The sequence below is a fragment of the Podarcis liolepis genome (assembly GCF_965112155.1).
Source record: "Podarcis liolepis genome assembly, chromosome: Z".
Lineage (NCBI taxonomy): Eukaryota > Metazoa > Chordata > Lepidosauria > Squamata > Lacertidae > Podarcis > Podarcis liolepis.
Genome location: NC_139570.1, coordinates 41,897,733 through 41,915,976, shown reverse-complemented (window position 1 = coordinate 41,915,976; position 18,244 = coordinate 41,897,733). Strand labels below are relative to the sequence as shown.

General features: G+C 47.4%; 2 protein-coding genes across 14 annotated transcripts in view; both read right to left on the bottom strand.

Moving 5' to 3' along the window:
• Window positions 1-2,435, bottom strand: part of EHMT1 (euchromatic histone lysine methyltransferase 1) — a 155,685-nt gene extending 153,250 nt beyond the window's left edge. For 4 of the 12 annotated variants that reach the window (XM_083485736.1, XM_083485729.1, XM_083485739.1 and 1 more), the window contains exons 1-2: window positions 2,304-2,372; window positions 187-305 (exon numbers count right to left, since the gene is read on the bottom strand). Coding sequence is in view for 2 of the 12 variants with exons in the window: in XM_083485716.1 (XP_083341842.1) it covers window positions 2,304-2,420 (117 nt within the window). In the remaining 10 variants the exon portion in view is untranslated. Of the gene's footprint in view, window positions 1-186; window positions 306-2,303 lie in introns of all 12 variants that reach the window. The other 8 variants (XM_083485738.1, XM_083485731.1, XM_083485719.1 and 5 more) reach the window with 3 other exon arrangements.
• A 12,120-nt stretch (window positions 2,436-14,555) lies between these two features.
• Window positions 14,556-18,244, bottom strand: part of ARRDC1 (arrestin domain containing 1) — a 53,532-nt gene continuing 49,843 nt past the window's right edge. For both annotated transcript variants that reach the window (XM_083485978.1, XM_083485977.1), the window contains exons 6-8: window positions 17,787-17,963; window positions 16,929-17,340; window positions 14,556-16,122 (exon numbers count right to left, since the gene is read on the bottom strand). In XM_083485978.1, coding sequence (XP_083342104.1) covers window positions 16,058-16,122; window positions 16,929-17,340; window positions 17,787-17,963 — 654 coding nt within the window. In that variant the 3' untranslated portion in view covers window positions 14,556-16,057. The remainder of the gene's footprint in view (window positions 16,123-16,928; window positions 17,341-17,786; window positions 17,964-18,244) is intronic.

Here is an 18,244-nt window from a genome sequence, read left to right as displayed (position 1 = left end):
GTTTGGCATGTCCTTCTCCTGCTATTTATCAAATTAAATGTATCCAAGGCAGAGGCACTGGATCTTAAAATGAGAATCGTGGGTCCAACACTCCTAGTAAGCCAGGCCTGGAACTGAAACAGACGATCTTGGGCAAGTTACTTGAACCTGAGCATGAAACAAGAATATTTATGCAATACTTACTACTACCTGCACTGTCAGAGGCAGTGTGCTTTTAATACCAGTTACTGGGAAATAGTGCAGGGAAGAGTGGCTGCCGCACTCTGGTCCAGCTTGCAGGCTTCTCACAGGAATCTGGTTGGCCACTGTGAGAACACGATTTGTTTATTTTGTTCGCTTGTTTCATAAAATTAATACACCGCTTTAAAAAAACACCCTCAAAGCCTTTTTTTAACCTTAATATTTTGACATATATATATAAAATCTGACTGATTTGGATGGAAACAGAATCAATCTATTTTATGTGATTATGAAAAATTAGAGCAATCAATTGTTTCTATTAAGTGGCCCTGCTGTGTTTGTTAGTATTCCTGTTGCGGTTAGAAGTTGCTCTTGGTTATTTCTATCAGTAAAGCGACTAATAAATATTAGTAGTGTTAACAACACTTAACTGGAGTGTGTATGGGCTGCACTCAGCTCTCACCTGGGGCTCCTAAAAGCTCTCAGCATGCAAGAGCAGCCACACCCCAGGAATGGCTGTGACTGGCCAGCTAAACCAGGTGAAAGTAATTAGTAAGTTTCAAATCCTTCCCCTGCATACAAAGAAGGCTCCCATGGATTGAGCAGATGAGAGCAATAGTGGATCCAATGGTTAATAAGGTGGTTTCTGCACCTGCTGTAGTGTAGAGGGAAATGAGGGGGAATGGGGCTCGTCCAGAGTGGAGCCCCACAAAGAGTTGGATGATGCCTAGTATGCCCTCTTCCTGCAACTCCTGAATATAAGATGGTGCCAAACATATTGTTCTGCTTTCCTTTGGACAACATTGGTGAGGGCGGCCCACAAACTCCCTACAAACTGACCCCAGGGAAGTCGCTTCTGTGCTGCCTACCTAAAGTTTGACTTTACCCCAGGAGGTGAAATATTTTAGTGGTGGAAATGGAAATGGTTTTTATCGCTCTGTGTTTATGCTATGAAAACAACCACCACCTTTGAATTAAAGTAAATAAATCTCTGAATTAAAAAAAATAAATACACAAATACAAGTTCTACCCCATTAAAAAAAAAAGGAGGGGGCGGAGCAACAGCTTTAAGGGAATCTGATACAGGTGTCGCCTCAACTCCATTGGCGGAATCGCCACCGTTCCAAGTGCGCTTGTGAAGGACACACCTGTAAAGGACACAATTCTTTATAGCGCAGTGGCTCCCACAACTTCGGAACGCCCTGCCCCATGATACTCAGCGGTCGCTTCCGCTGCGCTGTTTTCGGCGCCTGCTGTTAAAAACGTTCCCGTTTCGGGCAACCCCACTCAGGTGCTTAGAAATGGCTGAAGTGACTTTAATGTGCTTTACGAGTCTTAAACTTTTTGTATGTCTTTAAAAGCAAGTTTTTTTAAAAAAAACACAAACACATTTTATTTTCCGTAAGATTTAAATTAAACGTGTTTGTGCGTGTGTTTTTTTAACTTGCTTTTCCCAACCAACAGTAACGAGGGGGAGGGTTGGCTTCCCCAACCCTTCCCGCCCTCGGCTTGACCCACTGAGAGCCCCGCAGCCTGGACACCTCATAACAGCCCGTGGACCCCGCGCCCTGAATTCAGGCATAAGGCGGCCCTGCGTGCGCTTTCCCAAAGGCCACACGCAAACAAGCACACGCTCCCCCCTCCCCTTCGGCTGGCCCCGCCCCTCCGGCGAGAACCCGGGCCCGAGGCCTCTCCACGCCGACCCCGGGACTCTGCATAGTCTGCCACCGACGGCGGAACCCCGGAACCTGCATAGCAGCCACACCACCCTCTATTCCACCAAGCGCTCTATGCAGGGCTACGGGGGTGGTCACCCTCCCCCGGGCTGCTTTCTCCCCTTGCCCCCCCCGTCGCCCACAATGGAAGCGGCCAGCACGCCGGCTTTCCTTTGGAGGGACTGGACCGAACCATGGGGTGCCGGAGGGTGGGTGCGAGTACAGAACAGCGCGTGTGGAAGCTTCGCTGCCAGGTCGCGCCTGACTTGGGGCAATGCCATGAGCGGCCCTTCTTTCCCCGCACCGCGGTCTGCCCCTCGACACCTCTTCCTCCTCCTCCTCCCAGCTCCCTCCTCCTCTTCCTCCCACAGCACCCCTCCCCAGTGAAGCCCCAAAAGTGCTACCAACCTCGGCATCCGCTGTGGCCGTGGACGAAGCAGCCCTAGAGCGTAACTCCGCCCACTTAGTTTTTCCCCCTTCTCCCTTTTGAACGCTTTCAGGCCCGCGCGCCCCGCCCCCTTCCATTCATTCGCTAGGGAGGCTCCCGCTGCGCCTGCGCCTCCTTGCATGGCATGTCAGCGCCCATTGCGCCTCCCTGGCTGGCATGGCGGCGCCCATTAAAACTCCGTTTGTCCGTACAGTACCGCGCCGGGCCAGGAATGCCCACAGATCCGGGAGAAAGGGAAATTCTTGAAGGAGAGGGGAGGAGAGATGAAATACTATAAAATTAGGTTACGTGCTTTCTTGCACAGCGTGGGGCGCATTTTTGTAAATAAAATTTTTAAAATGCATTTTTATTTTTTTTAAAACGCATTTTTTTAAATAAAAGTTGCATTTTTTGTTCTGCTTTCTCAAATCGATCTCACCTATGCACAGCTGTCACTTTTTCCCTTTTCTTGCGAGGAATCCTATTCGGAATAAGGGAATTTCCCTTTAAAAAAAGGGAAACGTTGACAGCTATGCACCTATGGGAAATAGGTTTTTTATTTTTAAAAAAAGTTTATATAAAAGCATTTGGGTGTTATTTTTGTTGCACAGGTATGTGGAGTGTGGTTGTATACAATACTGGTATTCTCCGGGCGGGGGGGGGGGGGAGGCCCTTCCTTCCCCATGCCTGGAAGTAAGAAATTAAAGCAAGAAGGGCATTTGGCTTGATCCAGCAGGGTTCTTCTTATGTTATTGGATACTATAAATTGGAGCCAGCATACTCTCTAACTTTGGATACTTGTGCAGGCAAAATAGTACCGTTATGAGTTGCTGGGTCCAATACACCCTATACAGTCATACCTCGGGTTGAATGAGCTTCAGGTTGAGCACTTTTGGGTTGCGCTCCGCAGCAACCCGGAAGTAACAGAGCACGTTACTTCTGGGTTTCGCTGCTCACGCATGCACAGGCGCTCAAAATGACGTCATGCGCATGTGCGGAAGCGGCAGAATGCAACCCACGCAGACGCGCCGTCTCATCTTACCTTCCATTCAGGATGCGAACGGGCCTCCAGAACAGATCCTGTTCGCATCCCGAGGTACCACTGTATTCCGAATCAAGCTAGTGTTAGAATTTAATTAAGGCTTGTGTGTTCAAACTGCATGTCAGAAACCCATGTTGGTATCTAATCAAGACCCATGTGTTTTAAGCATTGTGTCAGACACCTCTTTAATCCCAGGGAATAAACAAGTGTGAAAAGCTAATTAAGTCTGGCTAATTTGCTTTTTAGGTGATAGCCTGGGGATGAGCCATTAAAACAACGCAAAGGAAATATGAAGCAGTGGGCTAGAGAGAGAGAGAGAGAGAGTCAGAGAGCAATATTTGAGAGCAGTGGTTGGCATCTGTTAAAGTCCAAGGCTGCTGTGGCTATGGGAGAAGCCAGAACCTCTTGGGGTGTTAATGCTGTTGAGCCCCTCCATCACAGGCTCATGTTGTATATATGTGCAAATAAACCTGGTACCCCTTCCATTTCGCACTGCTCAGAGGTTGGGGTTGTGCGTAAGTACCACCCGCTCACAACAAGTGAGTATGGAAACGCTGCACGGAATCCCAGTGTTTGTAGAACTACAAAAAGGCCTCTGACCATCATCATAGATAATAAGGAGTTAGATGAACCAATCTGTGTACGGTGGCTTCCCTTGTTGCTGTATTTTAAGTGAATGACCAAGATCAGTGGTAGAACATATGCTTCGTGTGCAGAAGGTCCTGGGTTCAATCCGTGGCCTTCCATAGAGAGTTGAGAAGGACTCACGTGAGAATTAAGTCTCACTGTACTCAATAGGACATGCTTCTGAGTAAATATGTTTAATTTTTTATAATAATTTTTGTCCCACCTAAATCCGTCAACAGCAGCTCAGTGCAAGACATGATCGTAATAAATACACTTAAAACAATATCAAATTTTTCAAATGCTAAAATACGGCTGAATAATCTGCCCATGCGTTAAAATCAGGGAGCTTCCCTCCACTAAATGAAGTACAGTGGTACCTCTGGTTGCAAACAGGATACATTCCAGAGGGCCATTCGCAACATGAAAAAAGCACAACCCTCAGCGGCGCATCTGCGCACATGCGGGTTGCAATTCGCCGTTTTTGCGCATGTGTGTGACGTCATTTTGCGTTTCTGCACATGCGCGAGCAGCAAAACCCAGAAGTAACCCTTTTCGGTACTTCCGGGTTGCCGCGGGACTAACCTGAAAGAACGTACAGTCATACCTCGGGTTGAGTGTGCTTTGGGATGAGCGTGTTTGAGTTGCGCTCCACGCATGTTACCTCCGGGTTTCGCCGCTTGCACGTACGCAGACGCTCAAAATGACGTCACGCGCATGTGCAGAAGTGACAAAAAGCGATGCTCACGTGTGCAGACGTGCCATCACTGGTTATATTTGGTTCTAGATGTGAACGGGGCTCCAGAACAGATCCCATTCGCATCTAGAGGTACCACTAACATGAAGCGGACGTAACATGAGGTATGACTGTAAATGGGGGGTGGGGTCTACAGAAGAGACTTTTCCGTGGCAGCTCCACACATGTAGAATGAATTCCTCACTGAAGCACATCTTATCCCAACCTCTTACCCTTTTAAGTGTAAAAATCCCACCTTTTTTTTTAGGCTTTTAGGGACTGGTGGGTTAAGTCATTTATATGATGTCAGTTATGTAATTTATGAGAATTACTTAAATTATTACAATTTAAATTTATATACCTCTCTTCAACTGAATATCACAGAGCAGTTTACAGTATAAAAACACAGAAATACATAGCATAGTAACAAACAAAACAGTAAAAAAGACACAGAGATTTAAAGGCCATAGATTATGTAATCATATTTATTATGTTTTCATAATACCTTACTTTTTACCATTAAAAAAAACAAACAGTGACAGTTATTTGGTGAAGGGAAGTATGGAAATCTCTTAATAACAAAATACAAGGAAAACCCACCAGAAGGCCATAAGACTGTGCTGTAAAATCCTAGAAGGGGGGGGGTGTTTATTAAAACATCGTGTTTTTTTCTAACACTTCCTGGGTTAATAAAAGATTTCTGGAACAGCTGCTAATTTGGCCAGAATTGAGTCCTAAGCTTGTAAATGCCCAGCAGAAAATCTGCGGCCAAAACAAATTTGACCCGATAAAAGGGTTTTGCCTTCTCCATCCTACTCTTGCAAATGTTGAAATGAGGTTTATGTTCTGCAGCACCCTCAAACCTCTCTTGTTGTTCAGAAGTGTTTTGATTTAATTGCAAAATTTAAAAAAATAAATTAAACATGACGTTCCATCCTGCAGCTCCTTTGGGGAGAACAATAAACACCAGCCATTCAAATACGGCAGCAATTAATCCTCTTAACAGCCTTAACCGAGACAAAGAGGGTGGTTCTCATTCTCCATATAGTGGACTGCTATCAGAAGCATCCAGCGTTGATTGATGCCTTTGCCAATCAAGAGAAGATGTGCTTAGGTGAGAAGGATAGCAGCAGGACTCGCACAGGAGAAAGGAATATTCATAATCAGACCTATTAATCAGCAAGCAGTGGGTGAGCTCATCACTTTCGGATGTTTAACCCCCCAAACCTGCAGACCAAGGACCTGAATTTCCGGAATCCCACTGTGGGCTTCTTTGTACGGACAATGTTTTCCTTACATAGGTTGGTAATTTTAAGACAGGCCTTCAACAACCCTGGTGTCCTCTAGATAATTATTTATTCGTGTATATTTGTATTGCACGTTTCCTCCAAGGAACGCCAGGTGGTGCACACCATTCTCGCCCACTCCCTGTTTTATCCTCATAACAACCCTGTGAGGTAGGTTAGGCTGAGATACACCCAGTGAGCTTCATGGCTGCATGCAGAATAGAACATCAACCTCCTAGTTCTTAGTCCAGCACTCTAACTACACCACCATCACCAGATCCTTATTTTATTTCACAGAATCATAGTGTAGGAAGGGACCCCTGAGGGTCATCTAGTCCAGTCCCCCTCACGATGAAGCTAGAATGGCTAATGGTCAGGGATGGTGGAAGATGCCGTCTGGCAATATCTGGAGGGTGTTAGGTTGACAAAGCTTGTTTTAGAATCTGTAAAAGGGTCTTTAACACACACACACACACACACACACACACAGACAGACACAGGTAGGCTATATTACAGTACTTCAGTAACTTCAAAAAGCCAGTCCAGTTGTGCTTGAGGACCCTCCAGCTTATTGTGTGGAATTGAACCCCCAGATTTGAACCCCCCACCCCAAATCCTGCCCTGATGGCAGCACTACAGGTAACTCACATCCTACGCTTATTTTACTTACATGATTACATCTTCATGGGGTGGGGTTAAAAATAAATGGAGAGCAGGGGATACCCATTGTCCCATTTATTCCCACATATACCTGCACAAAGCTACGATTGTACAAGGTTGCCCGGCTTTGGAATGCCGGTGCCAGGGCTCTGGCAGCATCCTAGAGCCCTAGCACAGCCCTCCCAAAAGCCAGACAAAATGGTGGAACTTTTGTAGTCTTTTATAAAATGGCTCCTTGTGGGAGGACATTTGGCGCCCCCAAATGGATATTCTCAATTTTGCGCCACCTCAGCTCCGTGGAATTGCCGCCATCGCCCTAAATCCCGCACTGCGGCTGAGTAATAAGGTGCCTGGCTCAGCGAAGGAAGCTCCAGGGCTCTGGGTCCTAGAGCCCTTCACCCTTCTCAAAGCTGGGCAAGCACTTAGCAGGCTTTGGGGAGGAGGTGGGAGGGCTCTGGCATGCCAAAGTCAGGTAAGCAGCCCTCCCCCTCTTCAGGTGGTTCTGGTTCGTCAGTGCCATATAGGCAGAGTAGGCAGCAGCCTATGAGCTCCATGCCTTTTAGGGACCCCACAACAATGAATCAAAATAATATTGATTTGATCTTGAAATAATTTTATAATCAAGCTTTCTTAGATCAATGCTATCCTTCCAGAGCACATGATTTCAACTGCCTAGGGGCCTCCACAGGGTTTAATCCAGCACTGTCTTTTGCATATGGTATCCTCCTCCACATTCAGTTGTGTGGGGCCTCAGATACTGCACACCCCCCCTCCGCATCCTGCCCTGACATAAATATACTTGCAGCAAAATAAATAGTGGAGCCATGGTTCATAAGTGATGATGCACACAATCCAACCCCACCACCTGCTTCTGTCCTTGTAGCACTAGCTAGGAGATGGGTGGTAAGGTAGAGGCAAAGGGATATGCACAAGAAAAACCCACCATTGATGCTGGTTCTGCTGCGTTTGCAGCACCGAAGCGACCTCTCCAGGGTCAGGACCTAAGGTGGAAAAACTACCCTGAGATGAAGCATGACATGCCCCCACCAGAGGTACTACCCTTCCCCCATCACGTCATCTGCCCCAGCTGCAACAAAACATGTCTCTCCTGTATTGGTCTCTACCAATAACCTGCCAACAGTGTGACTCCACCCCCAAAGGCACATTCCTCCATTGTCTCCTTAGGCAGACAGATGCCAACAACAATGTTGGTTTTATTGACAGGCACCAAGGATGAGGCTTTTACAGGCAAGGCCTCAGCTTCGTGGAACTCCTTCCCCTGTGAGCCTATTTGACCTACTCTGTTTTAACCTTTCTTTCACATACTCTGCTATCAATTGTTGATATTGTCCTGGTGTTTCTGCAATAAAAACAGAGACTTTGCATGCAGGGGTAGGGCAGGGAAATGTCCCCTGTCTGAGACCCTGGAGAGGCACTGCCAGTCAATCAGTAGTGGCTGGTGCCCATTGGACTGGGTAGGGCAGAAGGCAGGGATGCCATCAGTAGGTGGCGCCAGAGTCAAAGGTAGGCAGAGTCACAGCCAATGACAGGTGGATGAAACTAATCATAGTTTTTTTCCTAGCCCTCCACCCACCCACAATTCCCAGCCACTGGTATTCAGAGGAATAATGCCTCTGACAGTGGAGATTGAAGATAGCCATCATGGCTAGTACCATACCAGTGGCCTCAGCCAGCCTCTGGCATGCCTGCAGGACTGCAGCCTTCATGTGTTTTATTTATTTATTTGCAAGAAAAAATATGTACCAGCGTTTAAGAAAAGAACAACAACCAGCAGGTGGAATCTGTGGAAGGGGTCCTTCCGTTCTGCAGTTTCAAGCCTGCAGCTCCTCAGCAAAATTATTGGTGCTTTACTGGCCAAAACAGGGACGCGGGTGGCGCTGTGGGTTAAACCACAGAGCCTAGGACTTGCCGATCAGAAGGTCGGTGGTACGAACCCCCGCAACGGGGTGAGCTCCCATTGCTCAGTCCCTGCTCCTGCCAACCTAGCAGTTCGAAAGCACCTCAAAGTGCAAGTAGATAAATAGGTACTGCTCCAGTGGGAGGGTAAACGGCGTTTCCGTGCGCTGATCTGGTTCGCCAGAAGCGGCTTAGTCATGCTGGCCACATGACCCGGAAGCTGTACGTCGGCTCCCTTGGCCTATAGAGCGAGATGAGTGCCACAACCTCAGAGTCGGTCATGATAGGACCTAATGGTCAGGAGTCCCTTTACCTTTACCTTTACTAGCCAAAACTACCAGAAGGGGCAGCTCAGTTCTAAGTTAAATATTTGCTGGGATATCAAATCCCATGGGGTTGTTGACAGTGACCAGATATCTATTACATATTGGCAGGGAGAGAAAGAAGGTAGTTTACCACTTGAAGCTGGAAGAGTGATTTCCAGGGACAACTGAGGTTATTTGTTATTTTATATATAACTGAGCCATGGCTGTTACTACAGCTTCGCACACATTTAAAGGACACCCCCACTCCTCACCAGAAACAATCCTAGAAACTAACGGCAGTTTGCTAAGGCTGCTGGGAATTGTAGCGCTGCGAACTACAGTTCCCAGGCTTCTTGGGGAAGGGAATGTGCTTTAAATGCGTGGTATGCAGCCACCACTGCCCCTTTTTAACAAAATACATTTTATTGTATTTCTCCTGCATTTAAGATTTCATTGGTTTATTTGTTGTCTTATTTTTGGTCCAACAGCCAAAATAAACGAATGTGATGGTGACAATAAGGGGGGGGGAGAGAGAGGGGGGAATATAATGATATTGAGCAGCATAAAATCAGGCATGAAATGTCATTCGCCAGGATTGTGTTAGCCAAAGTGGAGTTTGATTTTAGGTGGTGTGCACAAGGAAGAATAAAGAAAAGATAATAAATAAATACATAAATTAGATCGATAGATGTTTGCATCAGCCACTGGCACTTTCCAATTTGAGTTTAAAATACTAATATGTAAAGCCTATTGAACAGGTAAAATTACCAAACTAAATCAAAACATGAAGTGTTAAAAATTTGTATGTAAAATAGGGACGTAGCAACATTGCTAAGCAGATAGAATTGCCAAACTTTACTATGATGTTAAAATTATACAACAGAAAGAAGCCACTGGTGCAGCCATGATCACCCATTGCCCATTATAGCTCTGCATCGCAGGCATGGTGGCTGGCCTCTGTGGCTGACCGCCTTGGGTTTATCCAACAGGGGATGCCTAAGAGGTTGTTCGGGGAACAAACACTGCACACCTCAGAGGTGGCGGAGGAGGGTGTTGAGAGCCCGCCTTAGATCTCTTGGCGAAACCATGAGTCCCCCACAAAAGGCACCAGGCTGCAGACCTTGGCTCTTAGCAGAAGTAGGCCATCCAGCCTAGCCCAACCCTTTGCAGGCAAGCAGGAGGAAAAAAACCAATACGCTGCTGCCATCCAATGGTAGCTTTGCAGAATGGCCCATCCCAAAGCCGCTGCCAAAATAAGAGTCTTTCCCGACTGGCAAAATCCATTGGTAAGAGATATATGCTTCCACCAAGCTGCCCAGCTCCCACCCACCAGGACGCTTGACTTAGAGTGCAGTGGGCAATATACAAGGATACCCTGGATTGACCGCATCATCTTGGGGGGGGGGGGTGGCTGTAGGATGTCCTGTTTATTGTATTCCTGATTTGTTTGCAGGGAGATAAGATGACATGGGCTGGTAGCTCTTGGTAGAGCCAATTGCTAGTCCTGCTCAGGGTAGACCCACTGAAAATAATGGATGCATCTAATTTAGATCCTTTAGCTTCATAGGGGCTACTCGGAGTGTAACTTAGTAGGCTACAACCCTCTGAATTGTTTGCAGGGAGGTTAAGAGGACCTTTGCATCATTTCCCCACCTGTTTCCTCATAAGAAAAAGTCTGATCTTCAGAGGAAGCAGGTGTGCTGTACAAGAGCTCCCAATTTAACTGTAATTGCACATCCTGAATTTGCTGGTACATGACTGAGCCCAAAGATATTGACATGCTTGGTTTCCAGGTCACGGGAACTGATTTCCTAGATGAGAATGAAGATCCATTCCAGCTTAGTGTTCTGTTTCCAGCAGTGCATAGCTACATATGATCCTAGAACACTGGTCTTCAGCTGCTCAATTCGGTTTTAATAGATTCAAGGATATGACCACAGTTCAGTGGTACTGTAGTACACTTGGTTTGCATGCAGAAGGTGTGGGGTTTGCAGCCAAAATCACAAGTGCATGTTTTGCTAGACAAGCACAGAGTTCTTCAACTTCCTCAAGAGGATGCTCTGTGTATGGTCACTTTCTTTGCCTCCTCTAGGTGGGAGTCCTGTAGCAAAGGAGGCAACCTTTTATATTTTCTTCTGCACCTGATGGGTCTCTCCGCCATGTCTCCAAGCTCCTGCTTTCAGCCACGTTAGCTAAAACTACCAACTTTTTTTTTTGTACTTTTAAATATGTTAATTTAACTTAAAGGAGATACATGATGTAGAGTTTTACACATGTTGTGGAGAGATAGGGTGATGGTGTTTTCTTTCTGTAAGAACTCAAGAACCCAAGGCCATCTGATGAAGCTGAATGAAGGGTGATTCAGGACAGACAGAAGGAATTTGTCACACTGTTCATTTAAAGTATGGAAGTCCCAGGATGTGGGAACCACCAGCTTAAGTGGCTTAGGCACTGGTGTCCAAACTTTTTGGAAAGAGGGCTAGATTTGATGAAGTGAAGCACCAAGGGGCCAACCAAAGTTGTTGACCTTTTTTAGATTTGAAGTTCTTGAAGGTGTTTTTTTAGGATTTTACCCCAAAGTTGCTGAGCTTTTTGGGGGGGATTAGGCCCCCCAAATGGACTTTGGACATGCCTGCCCATTGTCCTGGCCATGGGCTTTCCAGGGGTATCTGGTTTACCACTGCAGTGGAAAGAGGATGCTCTCTTAGATTAGTCTTTGGTGTGATCTAGGTGCTCTGCTAATTGATATTATCCAATTGTGAACTCCCCCCCCAACCCCCCCCAAAGACACTAAGGTGGGCTTTCATCTTTAATCATTGTGGATAAAATCATTGCACATATACTAGGGTCAGGATGAATCTGCCACCTTCAAGGGCTGACGTTAGGCTTGGAGATGGGTAGAACCTAGCTGGGGGATTGCTGCTAGGAGCACCACAACTGACAAAATGTTTTAAAAGGCATTCATAAGAGGCACACATGGAGGAACACACGGACACACACACACGGTAGTGATTTAGCACTGAGAGATATCAGAAAACACAGTGCATTGACAAAGTGGAAGACTTAGAAGGTGCATTTAAAAAAAAGGCTACCTGGGCATCATTAGGAGCCTAGATAATAGAGTGCACATAGGAATGTGCACAGGTAGAAGCCAGCGGTGTAGCAGTTTCCAGAAGCAGGGGCAATACAATATGCTTTTGTGCAGGATTTCTATCTAGGTCTGAGGTGGGCAAAGTGAGCTTTGAGTGGACCCCCTCCAGAGCTTGCCTGAATACTAAACAGCACTGCATGGCCAAGCTACATGGCCATCTTAATTTCCCAGAATGCTCCAGGTAAAGGGATCCTGACCGTTAGGTCCAGTCGCGGACAACTGTTGTTGCGGTGCTCATCTTGCTTTACTGGCCAAGGGAGCCGGCGTACATCTTCCGGGTCATGTGGCCAGCTTGACTAAGCTGCTTCTGATGAACCAGAGCAGCGCACAGAAACGCTGTTTTCCTTCCCGCCGGAGTGGTACCTATTTATCTACTTGCACTTTGACGTGCTTTCGAACTGCTAGGTTGGCAGGAGCTGGGACTGAGCAACGGGAGCTCACCCCGTCGCAGGGATTCAAACCGCCGACCTTCTGATCAGCAAGTCCTAGGCTCTGTGTCCTAGGCTCAGCAAGTCCTAGACCACAGCACCACTCACATCCAGAGCAGTGGCCAAATGTGGCATCCCAGCCATGCCTTCACCACCCTTGCTTCACACCCTCCTAGAGGGTATTTACCTGGCTGGAATGTATCCTTAAACTCTGAGAACACCTCTTGGTTGCCTGTTTGGGGTACAGAGAGGGCTCTCTCTCTCTGTTTATGTAGAAATTAGCCTATGGTTTACAAAGGTAATGTACACCCATTGTTGTGGCCCTGCCCAAGACTGGCATGTGGCTCCCATTATGATAAAGTTCTCCTCACCCTCCTCCAGATCAGGGACATTGTGAAGTATATGGCCACTACACCCAGCTACCCAACACTGCTCAAATCACCAAGCTGGACTATTCATATTTATTAATGGGAATGCCAGGGAAAGTGTTAGCAGCGACCCCAGCTCAGGGATGCCAGATATATGCTTAATATGGTCTTGCTTTTACAGAATTAAAACCAGGAGATGAAATGGCTGACACAAAACTTTGCAGCGCTTCCCACTACAGGAAGCAGAAGCCAAGGCCATCCAGCCACTGCCTGGTTCTCTCGAACATCAGCCAGCCCTGCCTCCTATATGGTACTTCCTATGAATATTTGAAGGATGCCCTCCATGTCCCTTCAGGGCAAGACAGACAGCTGTGACTGGTAGGCGTCTGGTTTGGAGACGAAGAACTGGCTTTTGGAAATGTCACAACACTGGCAGAGGAGACGATGGCAGGGAAGAGATACCAGAAGATGCCTCACAAGCAAATCAAGTCCTCCGGCATGAGCTTTATATCCGACGTGGATCAGACATGTACATCTTGGCTTTATGCCTCAGCTGAAATTGTACAGTTTGTGAAACTGGGTGGTACAGGATTGCCATTCAGCACTGTAGCAAATGAAGAGTTTGGTTTTATCTGTTGATTTCAATCATCTTTTGTTTTTGTTTGTCTTAAAAACAATGCTCCTTTTCAAGCAATAATTTGAATGTTTTAAACTGTTTCAAGGTTTTCTTACATTCAAGGAGTGTATATGCCTTTTCATTAAATGAAATACATCAAATGAATTACTTCATTGCAAATTAAAGACAGGTGAGGGCTTGCAATGAAACAACAGTATTTCAAGGGCTAGCTCTCCATAATTCCAGCTGCTCCATTCCATTATTTATCCTGAATCATTTCCCATCATATCCCCATTACAAACACTCAATTGTCCATTGAACATACCCAGATCTCAACGTGGGCACCTAGATTCTCTGTCTCTCTCTCCTCTCCACCCTACACTGGCTGCCAACTTTTGGTACTTCTTATACCTCCTGTTGATACACCCCCTCTTGGGGGGGGGGGTTGCTGATTTGACTACATTAGCACCAGCATTCTTCTGTTTCAGAAACAGTAAAAGGTAAAGATAAAGGGACCCCTGACCATTAGGTCCAGTCGTGGCCGACTCTGGGGTTGCGGCACTCATCTCGCTTTATTGGCCGAGGGAGCTGGCGTACAGCTTCCGGGCCATGTGGCCAGCATGACTAAGCCACTTCTGGCGAACCAGAGCAGCGCACGGAAATGCCGTTTACCTTCCCGCCAGAGCTGGACCTATTTATCTACTTGCACTTTGACGTGCTTTCAAACTGCTTGGTTGGCAGGAGCAGGGACCGAACAATGGGAGCTCACCCCATCGCGGGGATTCGAACTGCCGACCTTCTGATCGGCAAGCCACCCGCGTCCCTTCAGAAACAGAGGGATTTGCAAAATATGCCAGGACAGCAAAATACGCCAGGACAGCAGAATGACTCCTGCTTCACATTTATGGTTAAATCCAGAGATGGGGAAACTGTGGCCCTCCATTGCTGGAAAACTCTTGTCACACACAGGCAGGATGAGGCCGGCAGTTGTTCGGAACAGCACTTAGAGGGCCAACTCCTGATTCAATCAGAGATGCTGAGAGGGGTGCAGTGGGGGGCGGCGGCGTGAGAGCGAGCGAAGCAAAGAAGACATTTTTACATTCAAGGTCTCAGAATAATTTATTAAATACATTAAAATCTGTGTTTTCAAAGTTTCACCATTTAAACAAAGCTGATTGGAAAAAGACACAAATAAAAAGGGTCGTGGAAGTGGATCAATTGTCCTATAAAAACCACGTGGTGCTGGGAATGTGAACGTTTGCATGTCCATGTTGCTGGATCAGCCACCCAGCAAACTTGAAGGAGCTCATGAAGAGAGGCTGGCCGAGAGAAAGGAAAAAGGCTTCACTACTCCAGAGGTGGTGCTTAGCAGATCAGACTTGCACACACAGAAAAACATAATGCCCAACGTGGTAAATAGCCATGGGAAAAATAAACCCCCACAAACCCACAGACACACACAGTGTGTCAGAAGCCCTGCTTTAAAAGTACTTTGACATTGGCTGTTCTGTAACATTGAGATTGCAGAGGCCAGGAACCTCTCTGGGCAACAGCTAGTCCACTTTTAAAACTGCTATCCCAGTAAGCAGCCAGAACTCTCTATTTGAAGGAGGAGGCAAGGAACTCCAAAAGGAATATATCCAACCAGCCTCACACCTCCACTGGCCATGAGCTGCAAAGCTGCAGAACCACTCACTGTGGAGAGCAGCACGAGACCTGTTCTCACCCACCCACTGTTGTCCAATGGATCAAGTGCATCACTACCCAAAGCTCCTAACTATTTGGAATTCTGCTTAACAAACTGTATGTTTTTCTTTTCTTTTCCAAAAAGCTCTCCTCCTTCCCCTCCTCCATCTGGACTCACTTCCTGGGAGAAGCCCAGTCAAAGAGGTAGAGTTAGGATAGAATTGTGATTGTCAGTTGTCTCCAGTCTGTGGATTGCAGGGGTGGCAGAGAGAGGGAAAATGGTAGCTACTACAAGCACTCAAAAGCCAAAAAAAGGAACTACTACAAGCACCCAGAGTAAAAATCAGATGTGCTATGCCACATTTTTTTTTTAAAAAAAAGGCAGGGAAATGCCAGTTGCCCCACGTCAGAAGGAATGTTGATAGCAGCTCTTCCTGCACTGCCTGTACTGTTCTCTAGAGGGCAAGCTAGTGCAAAAGGGCACACTGGGCTTAAATCACAAGATGCCCAGCAGAGAAGCAATTTGTCTACACCCACACACCTTTTTTGGTTAGCACACAACAGATATGGGGTGGCACTCAAAATATATACATATGTACATTCATTCATTCATTTGTTCGTTCGTTCATTCTCTCTCTCTCTCTCTCTCTCTCACACACACACACACTGATCTGCACACACCTCTATCTTTCCATACACGATGACTCCCACATTTCAGATAAGGCATCACGGGTGTTCAGATTATAAAGCAGCAAGTAAGATGATGGACTGTACAGCACAAGGAAAGAGATTGTTGTGCAAGGCAGCCATGGCCCAGGGAACTATTGCTGGGGGAGAGAGCGCCCCCTCCAGGCAATGTTTTGTACTGTCCTTTCTCCCAGCTTGGCATGCCAGACATCAAGTTGTGAGCTCGTGGCTAGTTGCCATTGCTCAGGCTGGAGGTTGCGCTGCTGCAACTTTGTTCATATGAAGGGGGTGCCTCTGCAAGGAAGCAAAAGAGAGAGAAGTTGAAAGCCATCTAGATCAGAGGTTTTCAAACTGGTCACACAGTCAGTCCCTAGTCATTCCCTAGTCATTCTTCGGAACTTAACTTCACAGGAGGCAGTGATGGCCACCAACTTGCAAGGCTTCAAAAGAGGATTAGACCAATTAACAGAGGAGTAAATTTAATGGTGCCTACTAGCCATGATGGCTTTGCTCTTCCTCCATGGCAGCAATGATTCTGAGTACCAGTTGCTGCAACCTACACAAAGGAGAAGGCTCTGGAGCTCAGGTCCTGCAGGCCACTGCGAGAATGGGATGCTGGACTAGATGGGTCGCTGGCCTTCTGATGTTCTTATGGTCCACAGATCAGTGGTCCATGAGCTCTAACTGTCTGCAGCCAGAGCAACATAAGAAGCTGCCAGTGGTCCATTCAGTTCAGTACTGTTGAGGCTGCCTAGTAGCAAATTCCCCAGGAAAGAGACTCTCCTGTTCTTTCTGGGAGATGCTGGGAACAGAACATGGGATCTTCTGCATGCAAAGCAGGTGCTCTGTCACAGAGCTGTGGGCCTTCCTTTTTAGACTTGGTGTTGCCCTTCAGAACTCAGCAGAGAGGAGGAGACAAAGATAGAATATACTGGCTTTGTCTGTCATCTGCTCTGGTGCCACTGGCTGCTGACCTCCCTGCCCTTCTGCCCCACCAGTCCCCATAGGCATCACACACTGCTGCCCATATGGGAAACAGCACAACCCTGGGGTCTCTGCCCCAGCCAGGGAATCCTATCTGAGGCTAGGCAGGCACTTACCGTAGGGGTAACCCCAGGTGCTATACTCTGGAGGCAGGATGAGGGAGCTGGCTGTGGGAACCGGAACCACCGTCCCCTCGGCGTAGTAAGGGATCGTCGCTCCTGTCGAGAGGCAGAGTGTGGGGTGGTTGGGCGAGCTGCCCTGCTCAGAGTCCAGCCTTGCTTCCGGGAAGCTCAAGCCTGGTGCATAGCTGAAAGGCTGCTGCTGGGAGTGGCTCTTGGTGGGGATGGAAATGTTGTCCATGGGGTGGTAGCCACCGGCAGCCTCCTCGTCCACCGGCGGTGCACTCGGGATCACGGGCGACGGGACGTGAGGGACCGAGCGGGTCGGATTGAGGGGGATCCTGTTCACAGCGATGTTGCCAATGTAGATCGGGAGAGCAACAGAAACCTCAGGAGATTTCAGGGAAACCTAGGGGCAGGGAGACAACAATATGACACAAGCATGAGGACATTGCAGGGGTTTGGACAGGACGGCCCTTAGAGCCCTTCCAACTCTATGACTCTATAAGGAGCAGTCCTGTGGGGTCAGACCAAGGACCCATACATCAGGGGAGCGGACGTATCAGTCCCAGTGGCTGAATATGGCTCTCCAGACCTCTCTGTCTAGCCCTCAGGTCTACATTTCATCCCTCCCTAGGGATGTTGGTGCCTGGAAGGTGTTTTTTATTATTTACAAAATATATGTGCTGCCTGATACACCTGTTTCCCTGTTACCTCGCCCATTTTGCTTCTGGCCCTCCAGAGGCTGCCCAGGAGGAAATGTGGCCCTCGGGCTGAAAAAGGCCCCCTGCTGCCTCTGCTATATTTTTAGCCCACAACCTGTGCTCATAGTCTTCAGCAGAACTTGGACCTTACCTGGATGTAGTAGTCAATATGGATGAGGCTGCAGCCTTGCAGGATGGACTGAGGCAGCGCTGGGACGAGAATCTGCTCTCTCCATTCTGCATGCTTCCAGGCCTTCACGGGAGAACCCTCCACTTCCGCTATGGTCCTCAGGTCATAGATCCACCGCTTGGATTTGTAGGCAACTTTCTGGGTTGGGGAGAAGAGAAGGGGAAAATAAGGGGTTGTATCCAGACCATAAAGAAGGCTGATCGCCAAACAATTGATGCTTTTGAATTATGGTGCTGGAGGAGACTCTTGAGAGTCCCATGGACTGCAAGAAGATCAAACCTATCCATTCTGAAGGAAATCAGCCCTGAGTGCTCACTGGAAGGACAGATCCTGAACCTGAGGCTCCAATACTTTGGCTACCTCATGAGAACAGAAGACTCCCTGGAAAAGACCTTGATGTTGGGAAAGATGGAGGGCAC